General features: G+C 42.0%; 1 protein-coding gene across 1 annotated transcript; it reads left to right on the top strand.

Annotated features, from left to right (window-relative positions):
- Positions 1 to 7334: 7334 nt before the first annotated feature.
- Positions 7335 to 7979, top strand: LOC147435019 (uncharacterized). The gene is made up of 2 exons (XM_086490404.1): positions 7335 to 7493; positions 7620 to 7979. Exons 1-2 carry the CDS (start codon positions 7335 to 7337, stop codon positions 7977 to 7979), a joined length of 519 nt encoding a protein of 172 aa, XP_086346530.1.
- The last annotated feature ends 16561 nt before the right edge of the window (positions 7980 to 24540 follow it).

The following is a 24540-nucleotide window of genomic DNA, read 5'->3' as shown; positions in this document are numbered from 1 at the left end:
TCAATAAATCTGTTATATGGTTTGAACCATGGAAATGAAACGATGATACTTAATATTTTGGTAGAAAATGCAACTGCCTTTAACCATCCATGCCGGCGCGGATGGCTAGAGGTAGGTTTTTATTGAAAATTGCATTCTTAGTACCAATTGCCTATAGCCATCCACGCCGGCGTGGATGGCTACAATGGATGGCTACAGGCAGGCTTCTTGTGGAAATTGCAAAATTTTGGCTTCAGCATTGCATCTAGCACCCTCATCTTACAGAGCCGCCAGGTGGTTGATATCGAGACCTAACTGCAGCATTGCATCTGGCACCCTCGTCTTACAGATCCGCCAAGTGCTATGTATCAAGACCTGAGTGTAATCTGATTGATTAGAAGGTGTCTTTATCTTCCACAAAAAAGGCCGGCACCCACAAGGTAGGGTCGCCCATTCGAAAGTACCCATTTTTTGGGTTGACTGGTGCATTCAAGCTGCTGCCCACCGCGCTGCTCCATCAAGTAGTCACAAGCCTGAGGTGCATACGCCACTCACTTTCGCGACTGACGGCAGCAGTACTGCTTACTGCCAGCAGCGCCAAAACCACGATCATCATTTTGCAGGCCATGCTTGGGCGTAGGCTAGTACAAGCTGGAGAGTGCGCCGGTCTCTCTCCCTTTCTCTCTCTCTCTCTCTCTCTCTCTCTCTCTCTCTCTCTCTAGCTCGTGCTCGCTCGCTCCCGAGCTCTGGCTGGATTTTTCTCCCTCAAGATTCTGCATGCAAACAAAAAGGTGGATTATCAACATCCTCTGAACATGCACTGGCCTTTGCCCACTTCCTTGCACAACTGTACATGCGATCATGTGTGACAAATCCAAGGACCAAGATTAACACCATGTGCAGGCTACTGTGTTATGTATTATTGTAGGGCAGCCAGCGATGCTACCAGAATTTGCAGCGCATCTCCTCCAATCGATGTCGTGCTCTACAACAGGTAATTTATGGTGGTCGGGGCCGCCACATGTATCCCAACTCCGGCCGTGAGTCACCGTACGAAACCAGCAAAAGTGCACGACTAGAATGGCATCTCATCTTCTTCAACAATGTGATCTGGGTCCTCGAGAGTGCATAACTGGAGATGCAGAGACCTGGCTTTGGTGGTGAGCTGATGAGGACTGCCAAGTAAACTAGGCACTAAAGTTTTCCACTTCAATTTTTTAATAAGCATACATAAAACATGTACATACCAATTGAGATTGTCAAATACCGATCTGTATGTGAACAAGTCTATGTGAAATGTAGCTAGAAATAAATTGACTTGTGCTTGCTAGTCAGGCCACTTGAAAGGCAAATCAAAAAAAGAAAGAAAGAGAGAGAGACAAAGAGCGCGATCTTTCTTCAGTACTCTCTAGACGCATGTCTTGCATGGCATATTGGCGCCCTATATAAGGGTTTGATCAACCCTGGATGGACTATCCTCATCGAGACTTTAAAAGAGTCCAAAAGTTCAGTACGTTAAAGAATCACGTGCACCTGCAGGTGAGTGCTGGACAATCGGAAGGGATCGCCAATATTAGGGAGGGTGCCGCTGAACATGAGATCACACCCACACTCGAGTGACCACGATCATGTGTGATAGAGAAAGGCCATCTTTTATAGGGCGATCTCATACCGAGCCTCGTCCAACCGACATACTCATATGTCAAGGGCTTCAGTCTTGTTAGCGTTTACATTTTGAGTAACTTCAACCTAGGAAAAATGTTATTTCTTCAATTAAATGAAGTAGCCCTCTTGATGACAAGGCCGGACCACTATTCCGAAAAAGTATGTCAACTTAGCCTTGAGCTAGTTAGAAATTTAGTACAACTAGATGAGAGCAAAGTGAAACCCGAAAAAGTCTACTAGATTTAGCAAGAAAATATAGTAAATATAGTTAGAAATATGGCCCAATTTGCCAAAAAATTCACTTAAGTATTACTATTAAGGAATTTTTGTGAAGATTGATGAGGATTTCTATTAGCGGGTTGTTGTAAACAACCACCACTATAAAGGATTTACCAAAAACCCAAAGAAATTGAAGGTCATGTGTACATCCTTGGTAGGGGTTATCCACTTTTTTTGAAAGAAGTACTATATGTGCATTATGATGTGCCATCTATTGCCTTTAGAATTGTCATCATGAGAGTTACTTGCTTCCGGCCCCTAAAAAAGTTTCACTTTCATTGTTGAATATCTAACTCCCTTAGATTCTGGCTTCACATGGATAGGCATATCCCTATATATCCTTGGTCCTCTGATGTTGGAATATACAATGTTTGAGATCAAGGTTACTCTTTGAAAAAATATTTGGATGCCATTGAAGACCATACATCTTTGCATCTATTGACATTTTGGAAGCACACGGTTTGGATGCTATAAAAATAGATGATGAAGAAGATGCATATGTGAAGTTGGGGCATAGAAATAGATAAAGGAGAGTATGACGCTTTCTTACTAAATCTTAAATTGCATCAATTATACAATGTGGATGTATTCAAGATGCTTTGCCAAATATTGCTCGATTTTGTGTTAGCTCGGAATGGCTCGCTCGGAGTTTGGGATTCCTCCATGAGAGGAAGACCCAAGATGCACCCAATTTTTTGATTTTCCACCCAATTTTGTAAATCTGGATAATGGCTATCAGATTGATGCCCATTACCTTTTCTACATCTAATCCGAGTCAAAAGCAGTTGTAGAAGAACTCAAATTATGTATAGCTTTCTTGGAAAATTGAGCGTAGGACAAAAAAGGACTAGACTTCTAGACTCTCTCTCCCCAAGAAATTCAACCATCTTCAGAATTCAAAACTGCAATTGGGAGCAATAGAAAATAGTAGTTTAAGACAACCAGATTTCCAGTTGATTACATATCCCACAGAGGAATCGCATAAAAAGAATTTCTGCATGTGTGGAAAGATCATTGTTCCTAAAAACTTGGTGACTGAATCAAAATTGACTCCAAGAAGATGAAATGAGAAAACAAACATGCTAGAACAGTGAATCATTAAAATGTTTACTTTGCATTCTCGTTGATTAACCGTTACAAGTACTCAAAACATACGTTGACTTGAGGCCTGTCAAATGTCTAAGAGCCTGACTGAATCAAAACTGACTCCTCACAAGATGAAATGGGAAAACAAACATGCTGGGACAACGAATCATTAAAGAGTTTACTTTGCAATCTCATTGATTAATCGTTACAAGTACTCAAAACATACGTTGACTTGAGGCCTGTCAAATGTCCAAGAGCCAGACACAGTTCCTTTGATGCAATTGTCTAAGATTGGTAAGCTCGGGACAATGTTGTAACACCTTGGAAACAAGTTTTTTTGGGCTTTTTGAAAAGATGGCAAAATAATTGCTACATCGAAAACTGAATCCAACATCACTTCATAGTACTGCATGACTGCCCTGAGACCCCTTTCCAACTGCATAAATTTATAGAGAAGCTTCGTGGATCTATTGTTGCTGAGGGTTGTTGAATGTTTGTACTCCACTACCAATGAACAAAGATGCATGATATGCGTCACCTTTGCAATAGCAACCTGATTGAACGGCTCCACAACATTTTCATCCACAGTGGACGTGCAGACTACACCAACGATTGGACTCTTCATTGGGACCCAACCATCACCAGATGCTAGCATCTTTAACAAAACGTCAATTTTTGCATAAAATGGAATCAAATGTGCAGACAACTTTGAATCCCACAAACCTGGCCGTGAGCAAAGTTGACCAAGCCGCTCAGCCTGCATAGATGACTTATAAGGTAGAACCTTATTAGTGACGAGATATATTGCCTTTGGTTTAGGAGGCAAACTCTTACACAGATCTGCAAAACTTGAACGGGAAGATCTCTGTGTAGCTTTGGAGACTGAATCGTTTATCATAACTATTTCTTCGATAAGCTCTCACTCCACTCTAGCCTTTAAGACGATCAAAGATCCCTGACATTACCACATGGAAAGCGGAACATAAATCTTTGATTGTTGCCTTATTTCCTTTTGTGTCAATAAGAGCTAAAGCCTCCTCTGCTAGGGCTTGCTTGTTTGTACCTACCTTTGTAGCATTTCCGTCCTCTATGTCCATAGCCTCAATGCGGTCAGCAACCTTTGCCTGCACGCCCTCATAACTATGCTCAAAAGCCTCAGCCTGCCCACCCGCATCAGTATGATCAACAATCAATGCATGGATGCCCTCACCAATTTTATGAACTACCTTTGTATGCACATGCTCAACAACCTCTACTACCTCTGCCTCATCGACTGCTGCCAATGTCTCAACAATAGCCTCTGGCTACATAAGAGCCTACATATCAACTTGAGTTTTTTGGGAAGACTCTCCTGCCGACCCATCCTCATCAACTACTACCAATGTCTCAGAAATAGCCTCTTGCTACATAAGAGCTTGCATATCAACTTGAGCTTTTTGGGAAGACTCTTCTGCCGACACATCCTCATCAACTGCTACCAATGTCTCAACAATAGCCTCTGGCTGCATAAGAGCCTGCATATCAACTTGAGTTTTTTGGGAAGACTCTCCCGTTTCCAAATTCTTCTCTGTTGCCTCTACCTTTTCCTCCAAGACGTCATGGATTGCACGTCTCACTTCAACATATATATGTCCTTCCAAATGGAACTCCGCCCACTCCAATCCATAATTCCAGTATCGACTATTCTGAACTAATTTTCCCCCAGTAAGCATTTTGTACAAAATGTGACATGCTACCTCATTAAAAGCAAACCATATGTGTTTTCTAGCTGCTCTTTGGAACGCTTTGGCAGATACATTTTCTGTTGTTTCAGTATTCAGGTCTGTGTAAGTTATCTGCAAACTTGGAGAATTTATGTGCAATGACTGTTCTTTGTGAACCCTCTCTTCCTCTATAAGTTCTTGTTGTAACATGGAGCGTCTGTCTTTCTTGAGCTTTCTCTCTTGCAGAACCGCGACTGCATCATGAAACTTAGAGGAATCATCGACATAAACAACCTCGTTGGAAAAAAAGGCGTCCTGGCTCTGCATCTGCTGAGGGACACTATGTGTCTTCCCCAGGGTCTTCACCTCTTAAAGTCACTACAGAAAAGGATTCAAAATTGAAACAAAAAAGGTCCTCCTTCTACACAAGCTCGAGGAAGGCAGCCTCTTCCATTGCCATTGTTTGCGGTCTAATGTTGCGCGCTCGTCAATGACCCGCACGAGTTTCTTCTACCCTTCCTTAGGGGCCCTTCTACCTTTACTTCGTGGCATTCTGAGTGGTGGTGCGTGCCTAAGTGGCTGGTGGAGATGCATCTAATCTTCACCCTCCTGTCGCACGTCGCCCCGCGCTTGAACAGCCTTATTCCATAGCACGCCCTCACTGTAGCACACAGTAGAACACGACTAGGAACCAATTAAGCCATGTCTTCTTCTACTAAGCCTCAAAAAATAAATCATGCAAATAAAATATGCTCTCAAAATCTTGGGAGATTCTCCTCATGGAGGATCAAGGAGGAGCGAGAGCAGGAGTCATTGCCATATTTCCGTTTTACACTTGTGGTCGAGTGGTGTATGCACTTGGGATACGATCATAGCCTTTGGATCCAAGGATCAAGCCTTGTTGGCAGAACGTCTCAGCCCCTCTATTTGTGTTCTCTCAAGCACCCACTTTTTTATATGGGAATGCAAAAAATGATGTCATGCTTCGTCGTCCTTGTGTCATTCGGCATGTCGATTTTTTAATACAGCCAGTTGATGTGAAGGGCTATCGTTTGCACCCCTCCATGGTCAAACTGGTGTAGTGCACACTTCAAAAAATTTCCCCCATTTAATTTTGTGTGGAGTACAAAAGTCTTATGAAAGATTCCCCAATCCCATGCATTCATCTCGTTCCTCTACAATAGGGTGAAGGAGCCAGGTTCGAGGCGTCGCCGAACTTGGGGGAAAAAATTTGAAGTATGTACTGCACCACTTTGACCATGGAGGAGTGAAAATGATAGCCCTACACATCAACTACCTGCATCAAAAAATCGACATGCCAAACGACACAAGGATGACGGAGCATGACATCATTTTTTGCATTCCCATATAAAAAAGTTGGTGCTTGAGAGAACACGAATAGGGGGGGTATTTAGAGACGTTTTGCCAACAAGGCTTGATCCTTGGATCCAACGGCTATGATCGTATCCCAAGCGCATAAACCACTCGACCACAAGGGTAAAACGAAAATATAGCAATGACTCCAGCTCTTGCTCCTCCTTGATCCTCCATGAGGAGAATCTCCCAAGGTTTTGAGAGCATATTTTATTGGCATGATTCATTTTTTGAGGGTTAGTAGAAGAAGACAAGGCTTAGTTGGTTCCTAATCGTGTTCTACTGTGTGTGCTACAGTGAGGGCGTGCTATGGAATAAGGTTGTTAATCACGGGGCGACGTGCAACAAGAGGGTGAAGACTAGCTACATCTCTACCAAACACACAGGCACGCATCACCACTCAAAATGCCACGAAGGAAAGGCAGAAGGGCCCCAAAGAAGGGGAAAAAGAAACTTGTGTGGGTCACTAACGAGCACAACGGTAGACCGCACGCAATGGCAATGGAAGAGGCTAGCTTCCTCGAGCTTGTGCAGAAGGAGGACCTTTTCTGTTTCAATTTTGAATCCTTTTCTGCAGTGACTTTAAGAGGTGAAGACCCTAGGGAAGACACATGGTGTCCCTCACAGATGCAGAGCCACGACGCCTTTTTTCCAACGAGGTTGTTTATGCCGATGATTCCTCTAAGTTTCATGATGGAGTCACGGTTCTGCAAGAGAGAAAGCTCAAGAAAGACAGACGCTCCATGTTACAACAAGAACTTATAGAGGAAGAGAGGGTTCACAAAGAACAGTCATTACACATAAATTCTCCAAGTTTGTAGATAACTTACACAGACCTGGATACCAAAAAAAACCAAGAATGTATCTGCCAAAGCATTCCAAAGAGCAGCTAGGAAACACAAATGGTTTGCTTTTAATGAGGCAGCATGTCACATTTTGTACCAAATGCCTACTAGGGGGGAAATCAGTTTAGAATGATAGATACTGGCAGTGGATTAGAGAGGGAGGAGTTCCATTTGGAAGGACATATATATGTTGAAGCAATACGTGTAATCCATGACGTCTTGGAGGAAAAGGTGGAGGCAACGGATACGAATTTGGAGATGGGAGAGTCTTCCCAAAAAAACTCAAGTTGATATGCAGGCTCTTATGCAGCCATAGGCTATTGCTAAGACATTGGCAACAACTGATGAGGATGTGTCGGCAAGAGAGCCTTCCCAAAAAACTCAAGTTAATATGCAAGCTCTTATGCAGCCAAAGACTATTTCTGAGACATTGGCAACAGTTCATGAGGATGTGTCGATAGGAGAGTCTTCCCAAAAAGCTCAAGTTGGTATGCAGGCTCTTATGCAGCCAGAGGCTATTGCTGAGACATTGGCAGCAGTTGACGAGGCAGAGGCAGCAAAGGTTGTTGAGCATGTGTAGACAGAGGTAGTTCAGCAAATTGGTGAGGGCATCCATGCATTGATTTTTGATCATACTGATGCGAGTGGGCAAGCTGAGGCTTGTGAGCATATTTATGAGGGTGTGTAGGCAAAGGTCGCTGACCGCATTGAGGCTATGGACATAGAGGACGAAAATGCTACAAAGGCAGGTACAAACAAGCAAGGCCTAGTAGAGGAGGCTTTAGCTCTTATTGAAACAAAAGGAAATAAGGCAACAGCCAAATATTTATGTTCCGCTTTCCATGTGGCATTGTTAGGGATCTTTGATGGTCTTAAAGGCTTGAGTGGAGATTTCAACTCAAACTTCAGCAGGGTGGAGTCTAAGTTGCAAGTGGTAAAGCAAGAGCTTATGGAAGAAATAGTTATGCTAAACAATTTAGTCTCCAAAGCTACAGAGAGATCTTCCCGTTCAAGTTTTGCAGATCTGTGTACAATTTTGCCTCCTTAACCAAAGGCAATATATCTCGTCATTAATAAGGTGCTGCCTTATAAGTCATCTATGCAAGTTGAGCGGCTTGGTGAGCTTTGCTCACGGCCAAGTTTGCGGGATCCAAAGTTGTCTACACATCCGATCCCATTTTATGCAGAAATTGATGTTTTGTTAAAGATGCTAGCATCTGGTGGTGGTTGGGTCCCAATGAAGAGTCCAATCGTTGGTGCAGCCTGCACCTCCACTGCGGATGAAAATGTTGTGGAGCCATTCAATCAGGTTGCTATTGTGGAGGTGATGCATTGCATGCATCTTTGTTCATTGGCAGCAGAGTACAAACATCCTATAGCCCTCAGCAACAATAGATCCATGGAGATTATCTATAAATTTGTGCAGTTGGAAAGGGGTCTCAAGGCACTCATGCAGTACTATGGCGTGATGTTGGATTCAGTTTTCGGTGTAGCAATTATTTTGCCATCTTTCCAAAAAGCTCACTAGCCGAAAAAACTTGTTTCCAAGGTGTTACAGCATTGTCCTGAGCTTACCAATCTCAGACAGTTGCATCAAAGGAACTGTGTCTGGCTCTTGGACATTTGACAGTCGTCAAGTCAACGTATGTTTTGAGTACTTGTAACGGTTAATCAACAAGATTTCAAAGTAAACTTTTTAATGATTCACCGTTCTACCATGTTTGTTTTCCCGTTTCATCTTGTTAGGAGTCAGTTTTGATTCAGTCTCACCAAGCTTTTAGGAACAATGATCTTTCCACACATGCAAAAATTCTTTTTATGCTATTCCTCTGTGGGATATGTAATCAACTGGAAATCTGGTTGTCTTGAACTACTGTTTTCTATTGCTCCCAATTGCAGTCTTGAATTCTAAACATGGTTGAATTTCTTGGGGAGAGAGAGTTTAGAAGTCTAGTCCTTTTTTGTCCTACACTCAATTTTTCAAGAAAGCTATACATAATTTGAGTTCTTGTACAACTGCTTTTGACTTGGATTACAAAGATGTAGAAAAGTTAATGGGCATTAATCTGACTGCCATTATCCAGATTTACAAAATTGGGTGGAAAATTAGAAAATTGGGTGCATCCTAAGTCTTCCTCTCATATGTCGTTCTGTTGGAGCATTTTCCAGCAACACATCCAGATTAGCGGCTCTTCTTAGAAGATTTGAGGGTGATTCTATCATATCCTTATAGTGAATAAATAAGCAAGTTGTTGTTCAAGATTCTTACTATGTCCTCGACTTCCCAATTGTATCATGTGAGAAGGCAATTTGAGATTGGGGGCCAAAACACAAGCATCTATATGAAATTAGAACAATAATAAAACACACTTGCCTCACATTCTATCTCTTTTCCTAGTGCTTGACAAAGTACATGCTCTATAACATGTGGGTCCAGAGACCATAGTGAGAGCAAGGGAACAAGAGACAACAAGGGGAGCAAACCATTGTGGTGGCTGCTAAGGGAAGCATGTCAAACATTGATGAACAAATTGCTGGTGCATCTGATGTGAAAGGACTTCAATAAAGGCTTGGGGGAGTATGACCTCATCTATAAATGACACGGCGGGGTAATGAGTGGATCTACGAGTGGGAGACCACGATCGACAATGTGAAAAGTATAGTTGTTCAACGCTCCTATAGGGGTCTTGACTTTTATCGTGCTGGCCTCGTGTCCTGTCAATGGAATCACGCAGGCTACACGGATAGGGCAACAAGATGCAGGTGGGCGACTCGGGTTCGAAGGTTGGGCAGTGCGATGCGGGGGGTCTTCTCCTTTTGGCTCCTCATCCAACCAGTCCACGTGGTAGATAAGGGATGTGATCCGCTCAAGGGGAGTATGATAGCAAGCTTAAGCCTATCATCTTAAATCAAATTAGTATCTTAAGGAATAGGCTCTCCACTTTGATTATCCCAAAGGAGATTGATTTATTGGTGAGGACCTCAATAAGGCAAGTCCAAGCTATGAGACACAATGTTAGAGTGGAAGAAGTCAAGTCCGCTTCCACAGGAAATCACTAGTATTTTGCTCCCCTTTCTATAGTAAAAACATACCCAAAAGCAGCAATAAACAACCACACAAGTTCACGACCCATAAGTTAGGTCACAACCGTAACTAAAAAAAGAACAATGTCATAGACCATATTGTGAATCGAGAAAGGTAACCAACACTAATACAATAAGTGATAATGGACATCATTGAATTGAGAATATGAACGCCCATAGAATACTGGCTTTAAACATACATCGTGCAAAAGATGATCACGAAAAAATGATGTAGCTTGTGATGCCACGAGTCACTTCAACCAAGAAGCACTTGGAAGAGTGACCTGACTTCCATACAAGTAGTGAGATGCCTCTCCATCCGTTGTATCGCCAACTCTGCGAGATTTTCCAAGTTACTCATCGCTTGCTCGACATTGCCGCAAAAGCCTCCTATCGGACGACAAGACCTCTACATATGGTCATGACATGGAGAGCATGGAGTGAATCCTTGTTGTCCCCAATCCCTTTTTCAATGTCTTTGGTTGATCCACCTTCAATTTTTGCCTTTTGCAAGTGCGATCTTTATGCTGGGGTATGAGCTTTGTTGCACCTAATTTCAGTGTGTGAACACTTGTGAACACCCTCTCTGTTGGGGTGCAGGCCAGGTGGCCATGGGAAATGTCCCTAGCCCTGTAAATTAACCCTTATGATAATATATAGGGAGAGAAAGTGAGGGTCAACCTTCTCTCACTTTCTTCCCCAACTAACATATTCTCTGTGTCTGCTTCATCTTCCCCATCCCCCTCACACACTCCCTACTCCATAGCTCGTGCACACACGTGCACCTACATGCACACGCATCCGCACTACACTGCATAGGCATCGACGTTGTTGTGCCGTCCTTTCAACTAGTATCAAAGTCCGGGGATTTCATGCAAGGAAACGGATCTCGCAAGCGATCGGAGGGAATCGCAGCTTTGCAATGCATTTTGGGTCTATGAAAGCTCGGCGCACGTAGCCACTCTTGCACACTGATCATTGAGTGATTGATTGGAAAAATCAAATGATGAAGCAGACACAAAGAATAGGTTAGTTGGGGGAGAAAGTGAGAGAGGGTTGACCCTCATTTTCTCTCCCTATATATTATCATAAGGGTTAATTTACAGGGTTAGGGACCTTTCCCATGGCCACCTGGCCTGCACCCCAATAACCTCCCACTTGAAGATCAGGGTGGCCAATAGTGGCGTCAATATAGTTAGTCTATACAAAGTTAATGAAGCATCATCTAGGCTTCATCCTACACCCATGAGCTCTATACAATGTGCAAACCACTCCGAGACTAAGCTCTTCGTGAGAACATATGTGGCATTGTCATCAGTATGAACCTTTGCAAGCTCAATGCGCTTGCCAGCCAATACATCTTGTATGACATGGTAATTGATCTCTATGTGTTTCAGCTGTGAAACTTTGGATTTTTGCCAAAGCAATGGCACTCTGACTTTCACAATGCAATACTGGAACCTCGTGAATGCCCAAATCTCCCACTAGACGAGCTAACCATATGGTCTCCTTACTGGCGTCGGACGTAGAACATACTCTGCCTCAGTGGTAGATGAAGACAAGCAGACTTGGAGACACGGTCTCCAAGAGATAGCCGTTCCAGCAAACATAAACACATAGCCAGATGTGGATCTTTTGGTATCCACACAACCCGCATAATCCACATCTGTGTAACCCACAATGGATGCATCGTTGTTCCCAAAGCGTAGAAACTTGTTAGTTGTACCCTTCATGTATCTGAGGATTTTCTTCACTGCTTCCCAGTGCTTCTTGGCAGGGTTTGACATGTACCTACTAACCACTCCCACTGCATGTGCAATGTCAAACTGCCAACCCCACTGAAGAATATTTCACTTTTGCCATTTCCTCTTTCTTAGCATACTTAAAACTTGGCAATCTTCCTTGCCAAGTTTTAAGTATGCTTGCATTGGGGTACTCAATGACTTCCCCCCCGCATACTAAAATGCTACAAAACTTTTTGGATGTATGTTTCTTGAGACAATTCAAGAATTCCATGTTGCCTGTCTCTCTTGATTCGCATACCAAGAAAATGATCGGCATTTCCTAAGTCTTTCATAGAAAACTGAGTGCTTAGCATCTTTTCAACTGATCAATCTCGTCAATTGACTTCCCTGCGATAATCATATCATCAACATACAAGATTAAGATGATTAAAGAACCATCATGCAACTTTCTTGTGTATAAACAGTGATCCTCTTGGCTCCTTATATAACCCTGAGACTGCATGAATTTTTCAAACTTTTGGTACCACTGCCTTGAACCCTGCTTGAGGCCATAAAGTGCCTTCTTGAGTCTACAAACCAATTTTGTCCTCGTTGTCTTTTGAGGTTCACATACAAAACCCTCTGGTTGTTTCATGTACACATCCTCATCAAGATCCCCATGAAGAAATGTAGTCTTCGCATCCATTTGAACAAGTTCCATGTCCTGGATAGCAACCAAGCCAAGCACGGTGCGAAGTGTAGTCATCTTTACTACGGGAGAGAAAATCTCATCAAAGTCTACACCCTTTTACTGCTTGAAACCCTTGGCTACTAAGCGAGCCTTATACTTAGTCTCGGGATCTTCTGTTGTATACTTCTTCTTCTATACTCATTTGCAAGGTAAGGCCTTTTTGCCCTGTGGTAACTGAACCAAACCCCATGTCTCACTTGCCTCAATCAAATTATATTCTAATTCCATAGCGTGCTCCCACTTGACGCTATCATCCATATCAATAGCTTCCTTATAGCAAATTGGCTCTCCACAGTCAGTGACCAAAATGTGGTGTATACCCGCTCAAACCGCTTGGGTGCACGTGGTACTCTTGTAGAGCGTCTCGATGCCTGATTGCTGGACTCTGCACTCTCTGGAGAAACAATAGTATCTTGCACTTGAGAAGTAGGTGCATCAATACTTGACTGAGTTTTTTCAGAAGCTACATCCTCAAATCGAACACGTCTGTACTCAATTTCTTTTATGGGCTTCTTATGCATCTTTGACTCATTGAAAATCACATGTGAGCTACGAATGACTTTGCGGGATTCTGGATGTCAGAGACGATAGCCCATCTCTCCATCTGCACCATAGCCAATAAAAATGCACTTGTGTGATTTGGGATCTAACTTTCGACAAAGTTCTTTGGGCACATGTGCATATGCCTCGCATCCAAATACACGTAAATGCTGATAGCTTGGCGTTTTCCCAGTCCATAATTCTTTGGAATTTTTAAATTCAAAGGAGAGCTAGGTTACTGATTGATAATGTGCACGACTGTCAAAACACTTCCCCCAAAAACTCTGGAGTAAGCTTTGCCATAGAAATCATAGAGATAACTCACTCCTGAATCGTGCGATTCATTCTTTCAGCTATCCCATTCTGTGAAGGTGTGTATGGAGCAGTAAACTGCCTACAAATGCCTCTTTGACTGCAGAAATCCTTGAACTCCGTGGAGACATATTCTCCACCATTGTCCGTGCGAAAAGCCTTGAGCTTTTTCCCTGATTGGTTCTCAACCATGGCAAGGAATTTTTGAAACGTAGAAAAGACTTCATCCTTATGCTTAAGGAGATACACCAACACTTTCCTGGTAGAATCATCTATGAATGTGAGAAAGTAGTTTTCCCCCCCTAGAGTCTTATGTGGCATTGGACCACACAAATCACTGTGCACAAGTCTAGAGGTTCACCTAATTTCTTTACCAATGGCGAAGGTGTCAACCTAGTCTGTTTGTCGTATAGAGAATGCTCACACAATGTAAAATCTGTATAATCTAAGAAAGATAAGTAGCCAAAACATTGAAGTGTTTTCATTCCCTTCTGGCTAATATGCCCTAGCTGGCTATGTCACAACTCAGTAGACGGCAACTTGGCAACATAGACAGAGTGTTCGTCGACACTCGAAACAAACATAGAGTACAAGGATTCATTTTTGCAACCTTTCATAATGATAAGGTTGTTCTTGTGGATCATCCAAGAACCATTACCAAAAACAGTAGTGTAACCCAGCTGATCTAGTTGCCCTGAAGAAAGTAAGCTCTTTGTAAGCTTCGGCACATGTCTGACATCTTGCAATACAAATATGATACTGTTTCGCATCTGAAGCTTCACATCACCAATGCCAATGACCTCAAGCTCATATGAATCCCCGAGCTTGACTATACCCTGCATGGGTGCATAAGAGGAAAACCACTCTCTATGCAGCATGACATGAAAGCTAGCACCAGAATCTAGGATCCAATTCTGCGCATAACCCTCTTCTTGTGCAATCAAAGCGTCAGGAGTGAGATCTACAGTGAAGATAAGAACATCCGAGGGATCTGTTGTCAGCTATGCATCAATCATTGTTTGCTTGGGAGAGTCAACCACGTTGATCTCCTCGATCTTTACAGTACTCTTGCCTTTGTCTGACTTATCCTTTTGCATGATTTGCTTCTCTCTTAGGAAACTGCGGCAATCTTTCTTATAGTGGCCCTTCTTATGGTAATGGCAACATTCACATTTTTGGCACTACGCTCTCTACTAGGTTTCCTATCCCTGCTTTCCTACTCTTGCTTCTATTCTTGAACTTGTCACGGCAAGCCCAAGAGTCATTCTCATGTGGCTTGGGGTTCCTTGGTAGCAACCCCGGCTCGCAATTATGGAGATTGGCCTCATTTTGAGAGCCTTCCGGAGGAGGCTCATGTGGCTCGTTTGAGTCATATTCAGGGGGCACAGAGCATGTGGCATGATATTCAAGAGGCTCTACCAGCGGCATGTCAGGACCCTTTTGAGCCTCAAGCACCAGTTTGGATGGGGGCCTTCACTCACCTAGAGATTCTTATAGCTGCACGAGCTTGCAGGCTATTTCGGACTGTGTCTGAGTCGCCATTGATGGCAAAGTGTGTTTTTTAGTGGATCCGCGTGCTAGTTACAGCTGCCTGGAAATGGCTTATTGAACCAAACCAGGTCGAGATTGATGATGACTGGAGGATTTGGGCTTATGGAGTGCAGCCTTTGGCGAGGATGCATAGGGACCCAAGAGAGTGGGTGTGGCATGATCCTTTTGCTTCTCCAGATTCCAGGAGGATTCCTTGAGGAGATGGTCACAGGAGATGAGCCAAGCTATCCCTAGAGGTTTTTTAGTTCCCTGGTATTGACATCTCGCGTATTGCAGATACAGTACAGATTTTACATGTTTGGATTTGGATACCAGCTGGGTGGTATAGGCCTCTTCGGGCTTATGGTCTTTGAGTCCTAGGTTCTTTGTGCCTCAACACTCACCTTACCACTAGCATCCACTTCTACCCAGTTTTGATGTATCTCTTGGAAATCTATACTACAGGGTTTTTCCCCTCTTATTCATGTATTATCCTTGGCCATTGAGGGGTTTTTTCTCCACCTGTATTGTATCAGGAGCACTCAAAAACCAAGGTGACGACACGGAAGACTGCTAGCCGACCTACCAGGTAAGAGGTTGGGTTTGCAAGGCACTTTTTCTTGTCAATTAATGTATTTACGATCAAGTAGACTTTTGCTGAGAGATCTCAGGGCAAGAGGAGACTAGGTTAGCCTAGTATCCACAGAGGAGAGTGTGAATCAGGCAGGGATAGATCCCCTTGCACCAATCATAGAGGAAGGTAGTGAACCGACACCTCTTCAAAACACTCGCTTTACATGATGGCTAACCAACACATAGGAAGTCAATTGCTGACCATAGCAAAAGTAGGTGGCACCTCAGCAAGCATGTATCAAATTCCTAGGGACACCACAATCTTTTTAGAAAAGGGACAAACACGCACGGAGCCCTCATTTACGCTGATAATAGGGGACGCAAGTGTGTTTGCATTGAAGAAAAACCTGCTAGAGGTCTAGAAAACGTTCAAGTTTATGACGATGGCGATAGGTATAGAGACAAAGAGGGTGGACACTATCTCATAGGCAGAGACCCAGAAAATTAACCAGTATGGAGACAATGTAGCAAGAGGGAAGATGGTGATGGAACGAGAGGACCAACCACCTCATGTGGACCTTCCCAATGCCACATATATCTTTGAAAAGAGAGTAAAAAGGGTCGTGATGAACCTAGGAGAGGAAGGAATATACGAGCACAAAGATGGATGTACCAAGGCCTAATTTTGTTGCATAGAACCTTATCCTAGAGAGTTGGGTATGGAGAAGGTTTTGTACCTATTCTCCTACGAAACATTCCATGGAAGTGACCTTCTATATGCAGATAAATATGGACGTGAGTACAAGCCCGTGGATCCCAAAGAAATGGAAAGAATATCAATCCAAGGAGCACTAGAATTTTCTCCAGGAGCTAGATCAGGCCGGAGACCAACACCCAGCCGAAGTGTTAATCCTTTTGGTGATGAAATTGACATCATCACAAGTCAGATGGAGAGGACAAGAATAGTAGAGTCACCTGGCGTACGGTGCATGCACCTATAGAGCCTACGGTAGACCCGCATTCGTTAAGTTCTTGGTTGCACCGAGATGACACACCAGGAAGGAGCCACCTTTCCCTCCACAAGTCACCCTTCAACTTTGTATTTTAAGCCATGCATCCAAGTAGAAAATAGTAGAAATTGACTTTTTTAGGGACTTCAAGAGCTTTCAAAAAAAGTCAAACAGTGTGTTGTAAAGTGCACCTAGATCTCCTCAGCGATACGCTCGTTTCGAGCTATCACACGTCTCAATCCGCCTTTTGAACCTCAAAAAAATTTTTAAAAATCAAGTAAAAAATGGGGTGCAAAACACCCACGAAACAAATTTGTGCTCGTATATTCCTTCCTCTCCTAGGTCTATCACGACCCATTTTACTCTCTTTTTGAAGATATATGTGGCATCAGGAAGGTCTACATGAGGTGGTTGGTCCCCTCGTTCCATATCCATCTTCTCTTTTGCTACATTGTCTCCATACTAATTATAGTTCTCTGGGTCTTTGACTATGAGATAGTGTCCACCCTCCTTGTCTCTATACCTATCACCATCACCGTAAACGTGAACCTTTTCTAGACCTCTAGCAGGTTTTTCTTCAATGCAAACACACTTGCATCCCCTATTATCAGCGTAAATGAGGGCTCCGTGCGTGTTTGTCCCTTTTCTAAAAAGATTGTGGTGTCCCTAGGCATTTGATACATGCTTGCTGAGGTGCCACCTACTTTTGCTATGGTCAGCAATCGACTTCCTATGTGTTAGTCAGCCATCACATAAAGTAAGCATTCCAAAGAGGTTTTGGATTCACTACCTTCTTCTATGATTGGTGCAAGGGGATCTATCCCTGCTTGATTCACGCTCTCCTATGTGGATACTAGGCTAACCCTGGTCACCTCCTACCCTAAGTTCTCTCGGCAAAAATCTACATGATCGCAAATACATTAATTGACAAGAAAAAGTGCCTTGCAAACCCAACCTCTTACCTGGTAGGTCGACTAGTAGTCTTCTGCGTTGTCACTTTGGTTTTCTGAGTGCTCCTGGTACTTGTTTTTAGGCAAATTGACAAAAACTTTGCCTCTCGACCGTTTAAGAGTATTCACTACAATTTACACACAAATTTGTACAAAACTTTCAAAAAATGACAGAATCTAGAGCAAAAAATGTGCAGTTGGTCTTGAATCTTTCACGGAGTGTTTGACTATGATTCTGGAGTCTGTTTTGAACAAACAAGGTACCTCTGCGATGCTCTCATTGAGTACTAGGCGCTGGTATGTCCACAGTCTAAAAATTGCACAAGTGGCAGCAACCATGGTTTTTGTCAAAATGCTCAGTTTGGGGTGTAGTCAATTTCCCTTGACTCCTTATGTCTTGCTGAGTCTCATGAGCCTATGCATGTAGTAATTGGACTCTTTTTGGGCAGTTTGGGGATCAAGATACTGTTTCAGACTCTAAATTGGTCTTTGGGCTGTTTGGAGCTCTTCCATTTGTCCAAATTTAATGGGGAAAGTTTCTTTGGACTCCTTATGATGTCAGGAACATGTAGGTATGGTCAATTTTCCAAAATCATGAAAGTGGTGAGGCGGTCCGGGGCGGGCAACAAGAAGAGCGGCCTCTAAACACCTTTCGAGGCTCCCGTGCTGCTCAATTTGGGGCTGGGGCAAGCACAATCAGAGACAACAACAACCCACAGCCAGAAATCAAACAAGAAAAGGGGCACCACCTAGTTGTAGATGCGAACTAGGACGCACGTGATATCTCCTTGTACTCAAACGCACAAAGAGAGGGGAATGCAAGATAGCCACACACACCAGACACAAACATTCACCACGCCAGAGAGAGGTAAAGAGCACAAATCAACTTGAGCAACTCAGTCTTAGCCTTAAAGACTAGATGCACACAAAGCTTGATAAGAAATAGAGGAACAACACAAAACTTGCCCTTGTTGCCAATACACAAATTGTCTTAGGGTCACGGGAGCCCTCTCACCGAGCACCCTCTTACAATTTACCTTTTAGGCAAACAATTCAACAAGCCCTCAAACCACCAAGCATGAAATGGCACAACAAACTTCAAGGACAATATACCTTCAACCACCTGATGAGCCAACTTATCAAGTCAATTTGGAGAGAAGAGTCCTAGTTGCAGCATACAATTGCACCCAAAACTATAAATCTTATTTATGCACAAGAGTAGGCTACAAGTGTGGTGGAGAGTATGGCATACACTCCACTCCTCTATATGGAATAACTAACTTCAAGCTTCTCCATGCACCTATGTGTAATGATGGAATAGAGCACTCACGATGCACACACTCTACACAACTAGGCTTGAAGAGTAGTGTGTTATGTGTTGAGAATGGTGTGGTGTAGTGTGATCATGTGATTCTTTACAAGGGAGAGAAGGGCTCTATTTATAGGTTTTAGAAGCCCCGATTAGGATTAGGCCTAATCAAGTTTATTTGAAGGAATAAAAGATTATGCATATTTTTATTTTTATTTAATGAGGGTGGGTCTCTCTTGTCCTTTGAGTCACATGGATGTGGGCTCAAGGGAAGAGAATTATTGAGGATGAAAGGAGAGAGGATTGAGTGAATAATTGGGGAGTGCCTACTCTAGTAGAGGGTGCATTTCACAATAAGGTTAGTGGTTAGTAGTTAGTAATTATCACTAAAAAATATTTACAAAATCATTCACCAAATGGTGAGATATATGGTGAGAAAAGTTAGAGAAGGGATGAGCTTGTAAAGAGAGGTTGAAGCTTTGGAGAAGTTGACATTCACCTCTTTACAGCACCGGAAGAAGAAGCAGTCAGCATGGCGAAGCAGCGCGTGTCGATGAAGCTATGTTATTTCAAACCTTGGAAAATTCATGATAAAAGCCTTCATTTGCAGAGGTTATCCTTGGATTTTTGCTGATTTTTTGAAGTTCTTTACAAAGCTGAAGAGAGTATGGTAATATGGACATATATGTAGAGAGAAAGGGGAACACATAGGGTGTAGAAATGGAGGATGAAAGCTATGGAGGTGTGAGAGATGTGGCAATGGTGAAGAGGGTGAATTAGGACATGGGAGTTGCAGGTTTGGGAGTGGGAAGGAGAGGGAGAAGTGTGTGTGAAAGAGGAAAATGATAAAGTGAAAGAGGGAGTGTGGCTGCATAGCATGGGCAAACTGGGGTCCACCAATAAAATCATATCTCACAGCTCGTAGCTCAAAAAATATGAAAAAATTTGAGGTGAAAGTTCAGCTCACGAGCTACAACTTTTGTTTGTATCACCTTTTCAAATTCGGGGAGCATGTGATCTTTAAAAATTCAGCAAAACCGACTGTTTTTTCCACTGCACAAAGTCCTTGTGAGGTCTTTCTTTGGATGATTCTTTTGAATACCTCCAAGAGTGAGCTCCCCATGGTGCATGCATGCATTCCACATACCCTTGACCTTATTTGGTAGGTCTATAATTGAAGATATTGTTGAGATCATGATATAATTGAATAGTACAACTAAGAAAATCAAATATTGAGGGGTCTAAAAAATATGTACATGTCAAATATAAATAATATAGGTGGAAAAAATATAAAGGGGTCAAAATAAATCTCTCTCATTATAAGTCTACCATAAAAAGATAAATATTTTTGGTGGTCTAATTTATGAGAGTAATAAAGAATAGATGTAGAAAAGAAAAAATCACAATAGTGAAAAAATATACACATAAATAGAACTAGTTTTTTTGGATTTTTGTTAGGATGGAGTTACACCAAAAATAAAAGAAGCTTGCATGAAATTATTTTTATACGGAATAAAGAGTATGCAAAATGGTAAGAAAAAATATGGTAATGGTGAGTCAATGTACATAGCATAAATAACACACCATAGGTAGAAATATTTAAATAAATACCAAAATAATTATGAAAAATCCTTTTATTTAGGCCTTATATACAATGAAATATTTACACACAAATGGGCCATAATATACTTATATTTTTTTATTTTATTATTTTTTTGGCTCAACTAGCCCAGTGACTAGCTAGCTGAGGGTTTTTAAGAAGATATGGGAAAAGTCCCCTAACTCACACACACCTATATACAATGAAATGGTATGGATAGCCACAGTGTTTGGATGATTTTGGTAGGGTGGGTTAACTCACTATGGCAATTACGGAGAGCCGAAAAACGGCTATCAGTGGCAGTAATCGCAAAATACCTGCTGGCAATTTTGTTGATACCACTAGGAAGCTTACATTCTGTGGAGTCTATTGACCCTATGTATGTCCAAGTTGCCCCCTCTTTAGATAATGGTACATTCATGTACCATTTATCTGACCATACAATATGTAGATTGTGTAACGTCTGTCTTTGTCTGCTCTTATCTTTGAAGAACCTTTGTTGTATGATTAAAAAACCTTGCGTGATATGAAAGGTTCTGAGAGCCAATAGGAGGATGTAATGAAGTGACTGAGTAAACCTCCTCCATTGAGAAAGTTCCATAAGCACCCCCCAGGATCAAAGATCTTGAAATATCTTTCCCAAAGAGAGATGTATGGTATGGAATCACTTACTGATTTTGTTTGAAGAAACTTGTAGATTTTATTGTTGTCCATCATTGCATCTATCACTATGAATGTGATATAAAAGATTGGTTGCTCTTCCTCCTGTGTAAAGTTGATGTATCTGCTACGATCTTCAAGAGCTTGTATGAGCAAATTCCTGAACTGTAGCTCATAAAATTCATTCAACCTGGGTAGGCTCATTAAGTCAAAGATTCTATGACCTTCATGATTTAGGAAAGCTTGATCCATGCTTCCAACTGCTATTGGAAGATATTGCAAATAGTTTACCATATAAGTAGATAATAGACGAAGGTTTCTATTGCTTCCAACACATTGGAAGAGAATAGATTTTGGTATTGATTGATGAAATATCCACATGTAGCAATCAACAAGTTTTTCATCTATGATAAAGACCAGAAGCATCACAATGTGCGACCTCCATACACCAAAGAACCAAATGAAGAAGGTTTAGAAACATCCGTTCATCACCAAGTATTCATGTCCTCTTCCACTTAAGAAGGTATGGGGCTCCCGATGAAAGGTATATGTGAAGAGAGGAGAAGTTGACTTTGAAGAGGTGAAACCCAATGTGAAGATGATTGGGGCTTCAAAAGTTTGGATTTTCTTGCTAAGAGATTGTCCCATGAATGAAGAGACACCCACTAAAACACCATTGGAGAGACTGATACCCTTCTGACAGTTTCCTTTTATGATTTTATTTTTTACTACTCTCCCATGTTCTTCATCCCCTTCTAAGCCCCCCCTTTGGCAAGGTTGTAACTCCTCACATTGTACCACCTCAAAGGTTGATGGATTACTATCTGATTTTGTGAAAACTTTGGCTTCTTGCATGATAGGTTCCTCCATGCTTAACATACATGGGTCATACCAATGCTTTTCAACATCCTCAAACACTTCTTCAAGATTATCCTCACATGGATTCAACTCAGACTCTTCTACATTGTTTTGGAGTTGGCATTCCATGTACACAATCATCTCTTTATGATCAATGTGGTCCATGATCTCCCCACCTATGATTTCATCTTCTTCTTCACTCTCTTCTTTTAGACAAGATACACTCTCAGAACATTCCATAAGATCAAGGTCACCTTCAAGGTCTTCATTCTCCATAGAGTCATGTTGCACAAAAGCTTCGTCTGCTCGGACTAGAAATTGATCCTCCGCCAAAAGGTTGGATGTATCCATTATTGAATCATCAATGCCATTTGAGATATCTTGTGTTGATTTTTGCATGCTTGTGATAAAGGTAGAAGAAAGAGATTCCACATTTGAATCTTGGCCACACACTTTAGCACTTGAATAATCAGTTGGCATGTAAGTAACTTCTTCAACATTTGTTGGAGTAGAAGGAGACAAGTAGGGCAAAGGAGATGACTCCTTGATAGAAACACTTTCATGATGGTTGGTTCTTCCAGCATGATGGAAACCATTTTTGATGTAGAAGTACTTGTGAAACTTCCTTCGGGCAATAGTGACCGCTTCTTCAAAAGTAGAGGGTCCACTACAAGTAACCTTAGTCTTTAGGAAAGGAGACAAACCCGAAATAAATTGCTCCATTTTTACATAATCTGGAAATGTAGAACTAAACCCACATCTTTCCCATTGACGAGACAAAATATCCTCATAAGCATAGTAGTCTTCACCATGTTGTTGAAGTCTCCCTAATGAAGCCCATGCTTTCTCCGTTGTTGGAAATTTAGAGAATCTGGTCTTCAAAGCTTTGGAAATTTGGGTATACCCATCTTCAATCTGAGAAGACATACTCCAAAACCATTGCTCAGCGTTGCCTCTAAGGCATAGCAATAGAAAATCCCCTTTTTCAATGTCATCCCTTTTACCAAGGATACGACAAACCATTCTAAAATCAGCAAGAAAATCATCAACATCTTCTTCTAGATTTCCGAAGAAGATTGGGATATCATCAAAGGTATAGCGTGTCATAGTCTCTCAATGCTAGAACCACACAAAGATTAGTTCCAAACAATCATTTTCTCTCATGAAATCAACTAACTACACAAAGTTTTGAAAGGTCTCATGAATTCTAGATTCCTATGTGAAAATGTTTTTTTCCTTTCTTATGTTATGCTAATCCAAACCATATTCTAGATCAATATTTGTTGCATTGAAATTAAACTCGGTCATACAAGTTTTCATGATTCATATAATCTTCTTGATTATGCTAAATTCAAGCATTCATGCAATACAACAACAATAAGCACAAAGTCAGTTCCTCCGTGGGGGCACCAATTTGAGGCGGTCCGGGGCGGGCAACAAGAAGAGCGGCCTCTAAACACCTTTCGAGGCTCCCGTGCTGCTCAATTTGGGGCTGGGGCAAGCACAATCAGAGACAACAACAACCCACAGCCAGAAATCAAACAAGAAAAGGGGCACCACCTAGTTGTAGATGCGAACTAGGACGCACGTGATATCTCCTTGTACTCAAACGCACAAAGAGAGGGAAATGCAAGATAGCCACACACACCAGACACAAACATTCACCATGCCAGAGAGGGGTAAAGAGCACAAATCAACTTGAGCAACTCAGTCTTAGCCTTAAAGACTAGATGCACACAAAGCTTGATGAGAAATAGAGGAACAACACAAAACTTGACCTTGTTGCCAATACACAAATTGTCTTAGGGTCACGGGAGCCCTCTCATCGAGCACCCTCTTACAATTTAACTTTTAGGCAAACAATTCAACAAGCCCTCAAACCACCAAACATGAAATGGCACAACAAACTTCAAGGACAATATACCTTCAACCACCTGATGAGCCAATTTATCAAGTCAATTTGGAGAGAAGAGTCGTAGTTGCAGCATACAATTGCACCCAAAACTATAAATCTTATTTATGCACAAGAGTAGGCTACAAGTGTGGTGGAGAGTATGGCATACACTCCACTCCTCTAGATGGAATAACTAACTTCAAGCTTCTCCATGCACCTATGTGTAATGATGGAATAGAGCACTCACGGTGCACACACTCTACACAACTAGGCTTGAAGAGTGGTGTGTTATGTGTTGAGAATGGTGTGGTGTAGTGTGATCATGTGATTCTTTACAAGGGAGAGAAGGGCTCTATTTATAGGTTTTAGAAGCCCCGATTAGGATTAGGCCTAATCAAGTTTATTTGAAGAAATAAAAGATTATGCATATTTTTATTTTTATTTAATGAGGGTGGGTCTCTCTTGTCCTTTGAGTCACATGGATGTGGGCTCAAGGGAAGAGAATTATTGAGGATGAAAGGAGAGAGGACTGAGTGAATAATTGGGGAGTGCCTACTCTAATAGAGGGTGCATTTTACAATAAGGTTAGTAGTTAGTAGTTAGTAATTATTACTAAAAACTATTTACAAAATCATTCACCAAATGGTGAGATATATGATGAGAAAAGTTAGAGAAGGAATGAGCTTGTAAAGAGAGGTTGAAGCTTTGGAGAAGTTGACATTCACCTCTTTACAGCACCGGAAGAAGAAGCAGTCAGCATGGCGAAGCAGCGCGTGTCGATGAAGCTATGTTATTTCAAACCTTGGAAAATTCA

This window comes from Adiantum capillus-veneris, chromosome 19 (assembly GCF_014529385.1).
Source record: "Adiantum capillus-veneris isolate H3 chromosome 19, ASM1452938v2, whole genome shotgun sequence".
Taxonomy (NCBI): Eukaryota; Viridiplantae; Streptophyta; class Polypodiopsida; order Polypodiales; family Pteridaceae; genus Adiantum; species Adiantum capillus-veneris.
Note: the sequence above shows the minus strand (reverse complement) of the source record. Positions and strands in the feature narration are given on the sequence as shown.

What these genes read in the sequence shown, in the direction of transcription:
- LOC147435019 (XM_086490404.1), top strand. Translation starts at nt 7,335, where the DNA reads ATGCAGCCAAAGACTATTTCTGAGACATTGGCAACAGTTCATGAGGAT. An exon ending in ACGAGGCAGAGGCAGCAAAG is followed by an intron (nt 7,494 to 7,619) that starts GTTGTTGAGCAT and finishes GAGGGTGTGTAG; the next exon opens with GCAAAGGTCGCTGACCGCAT.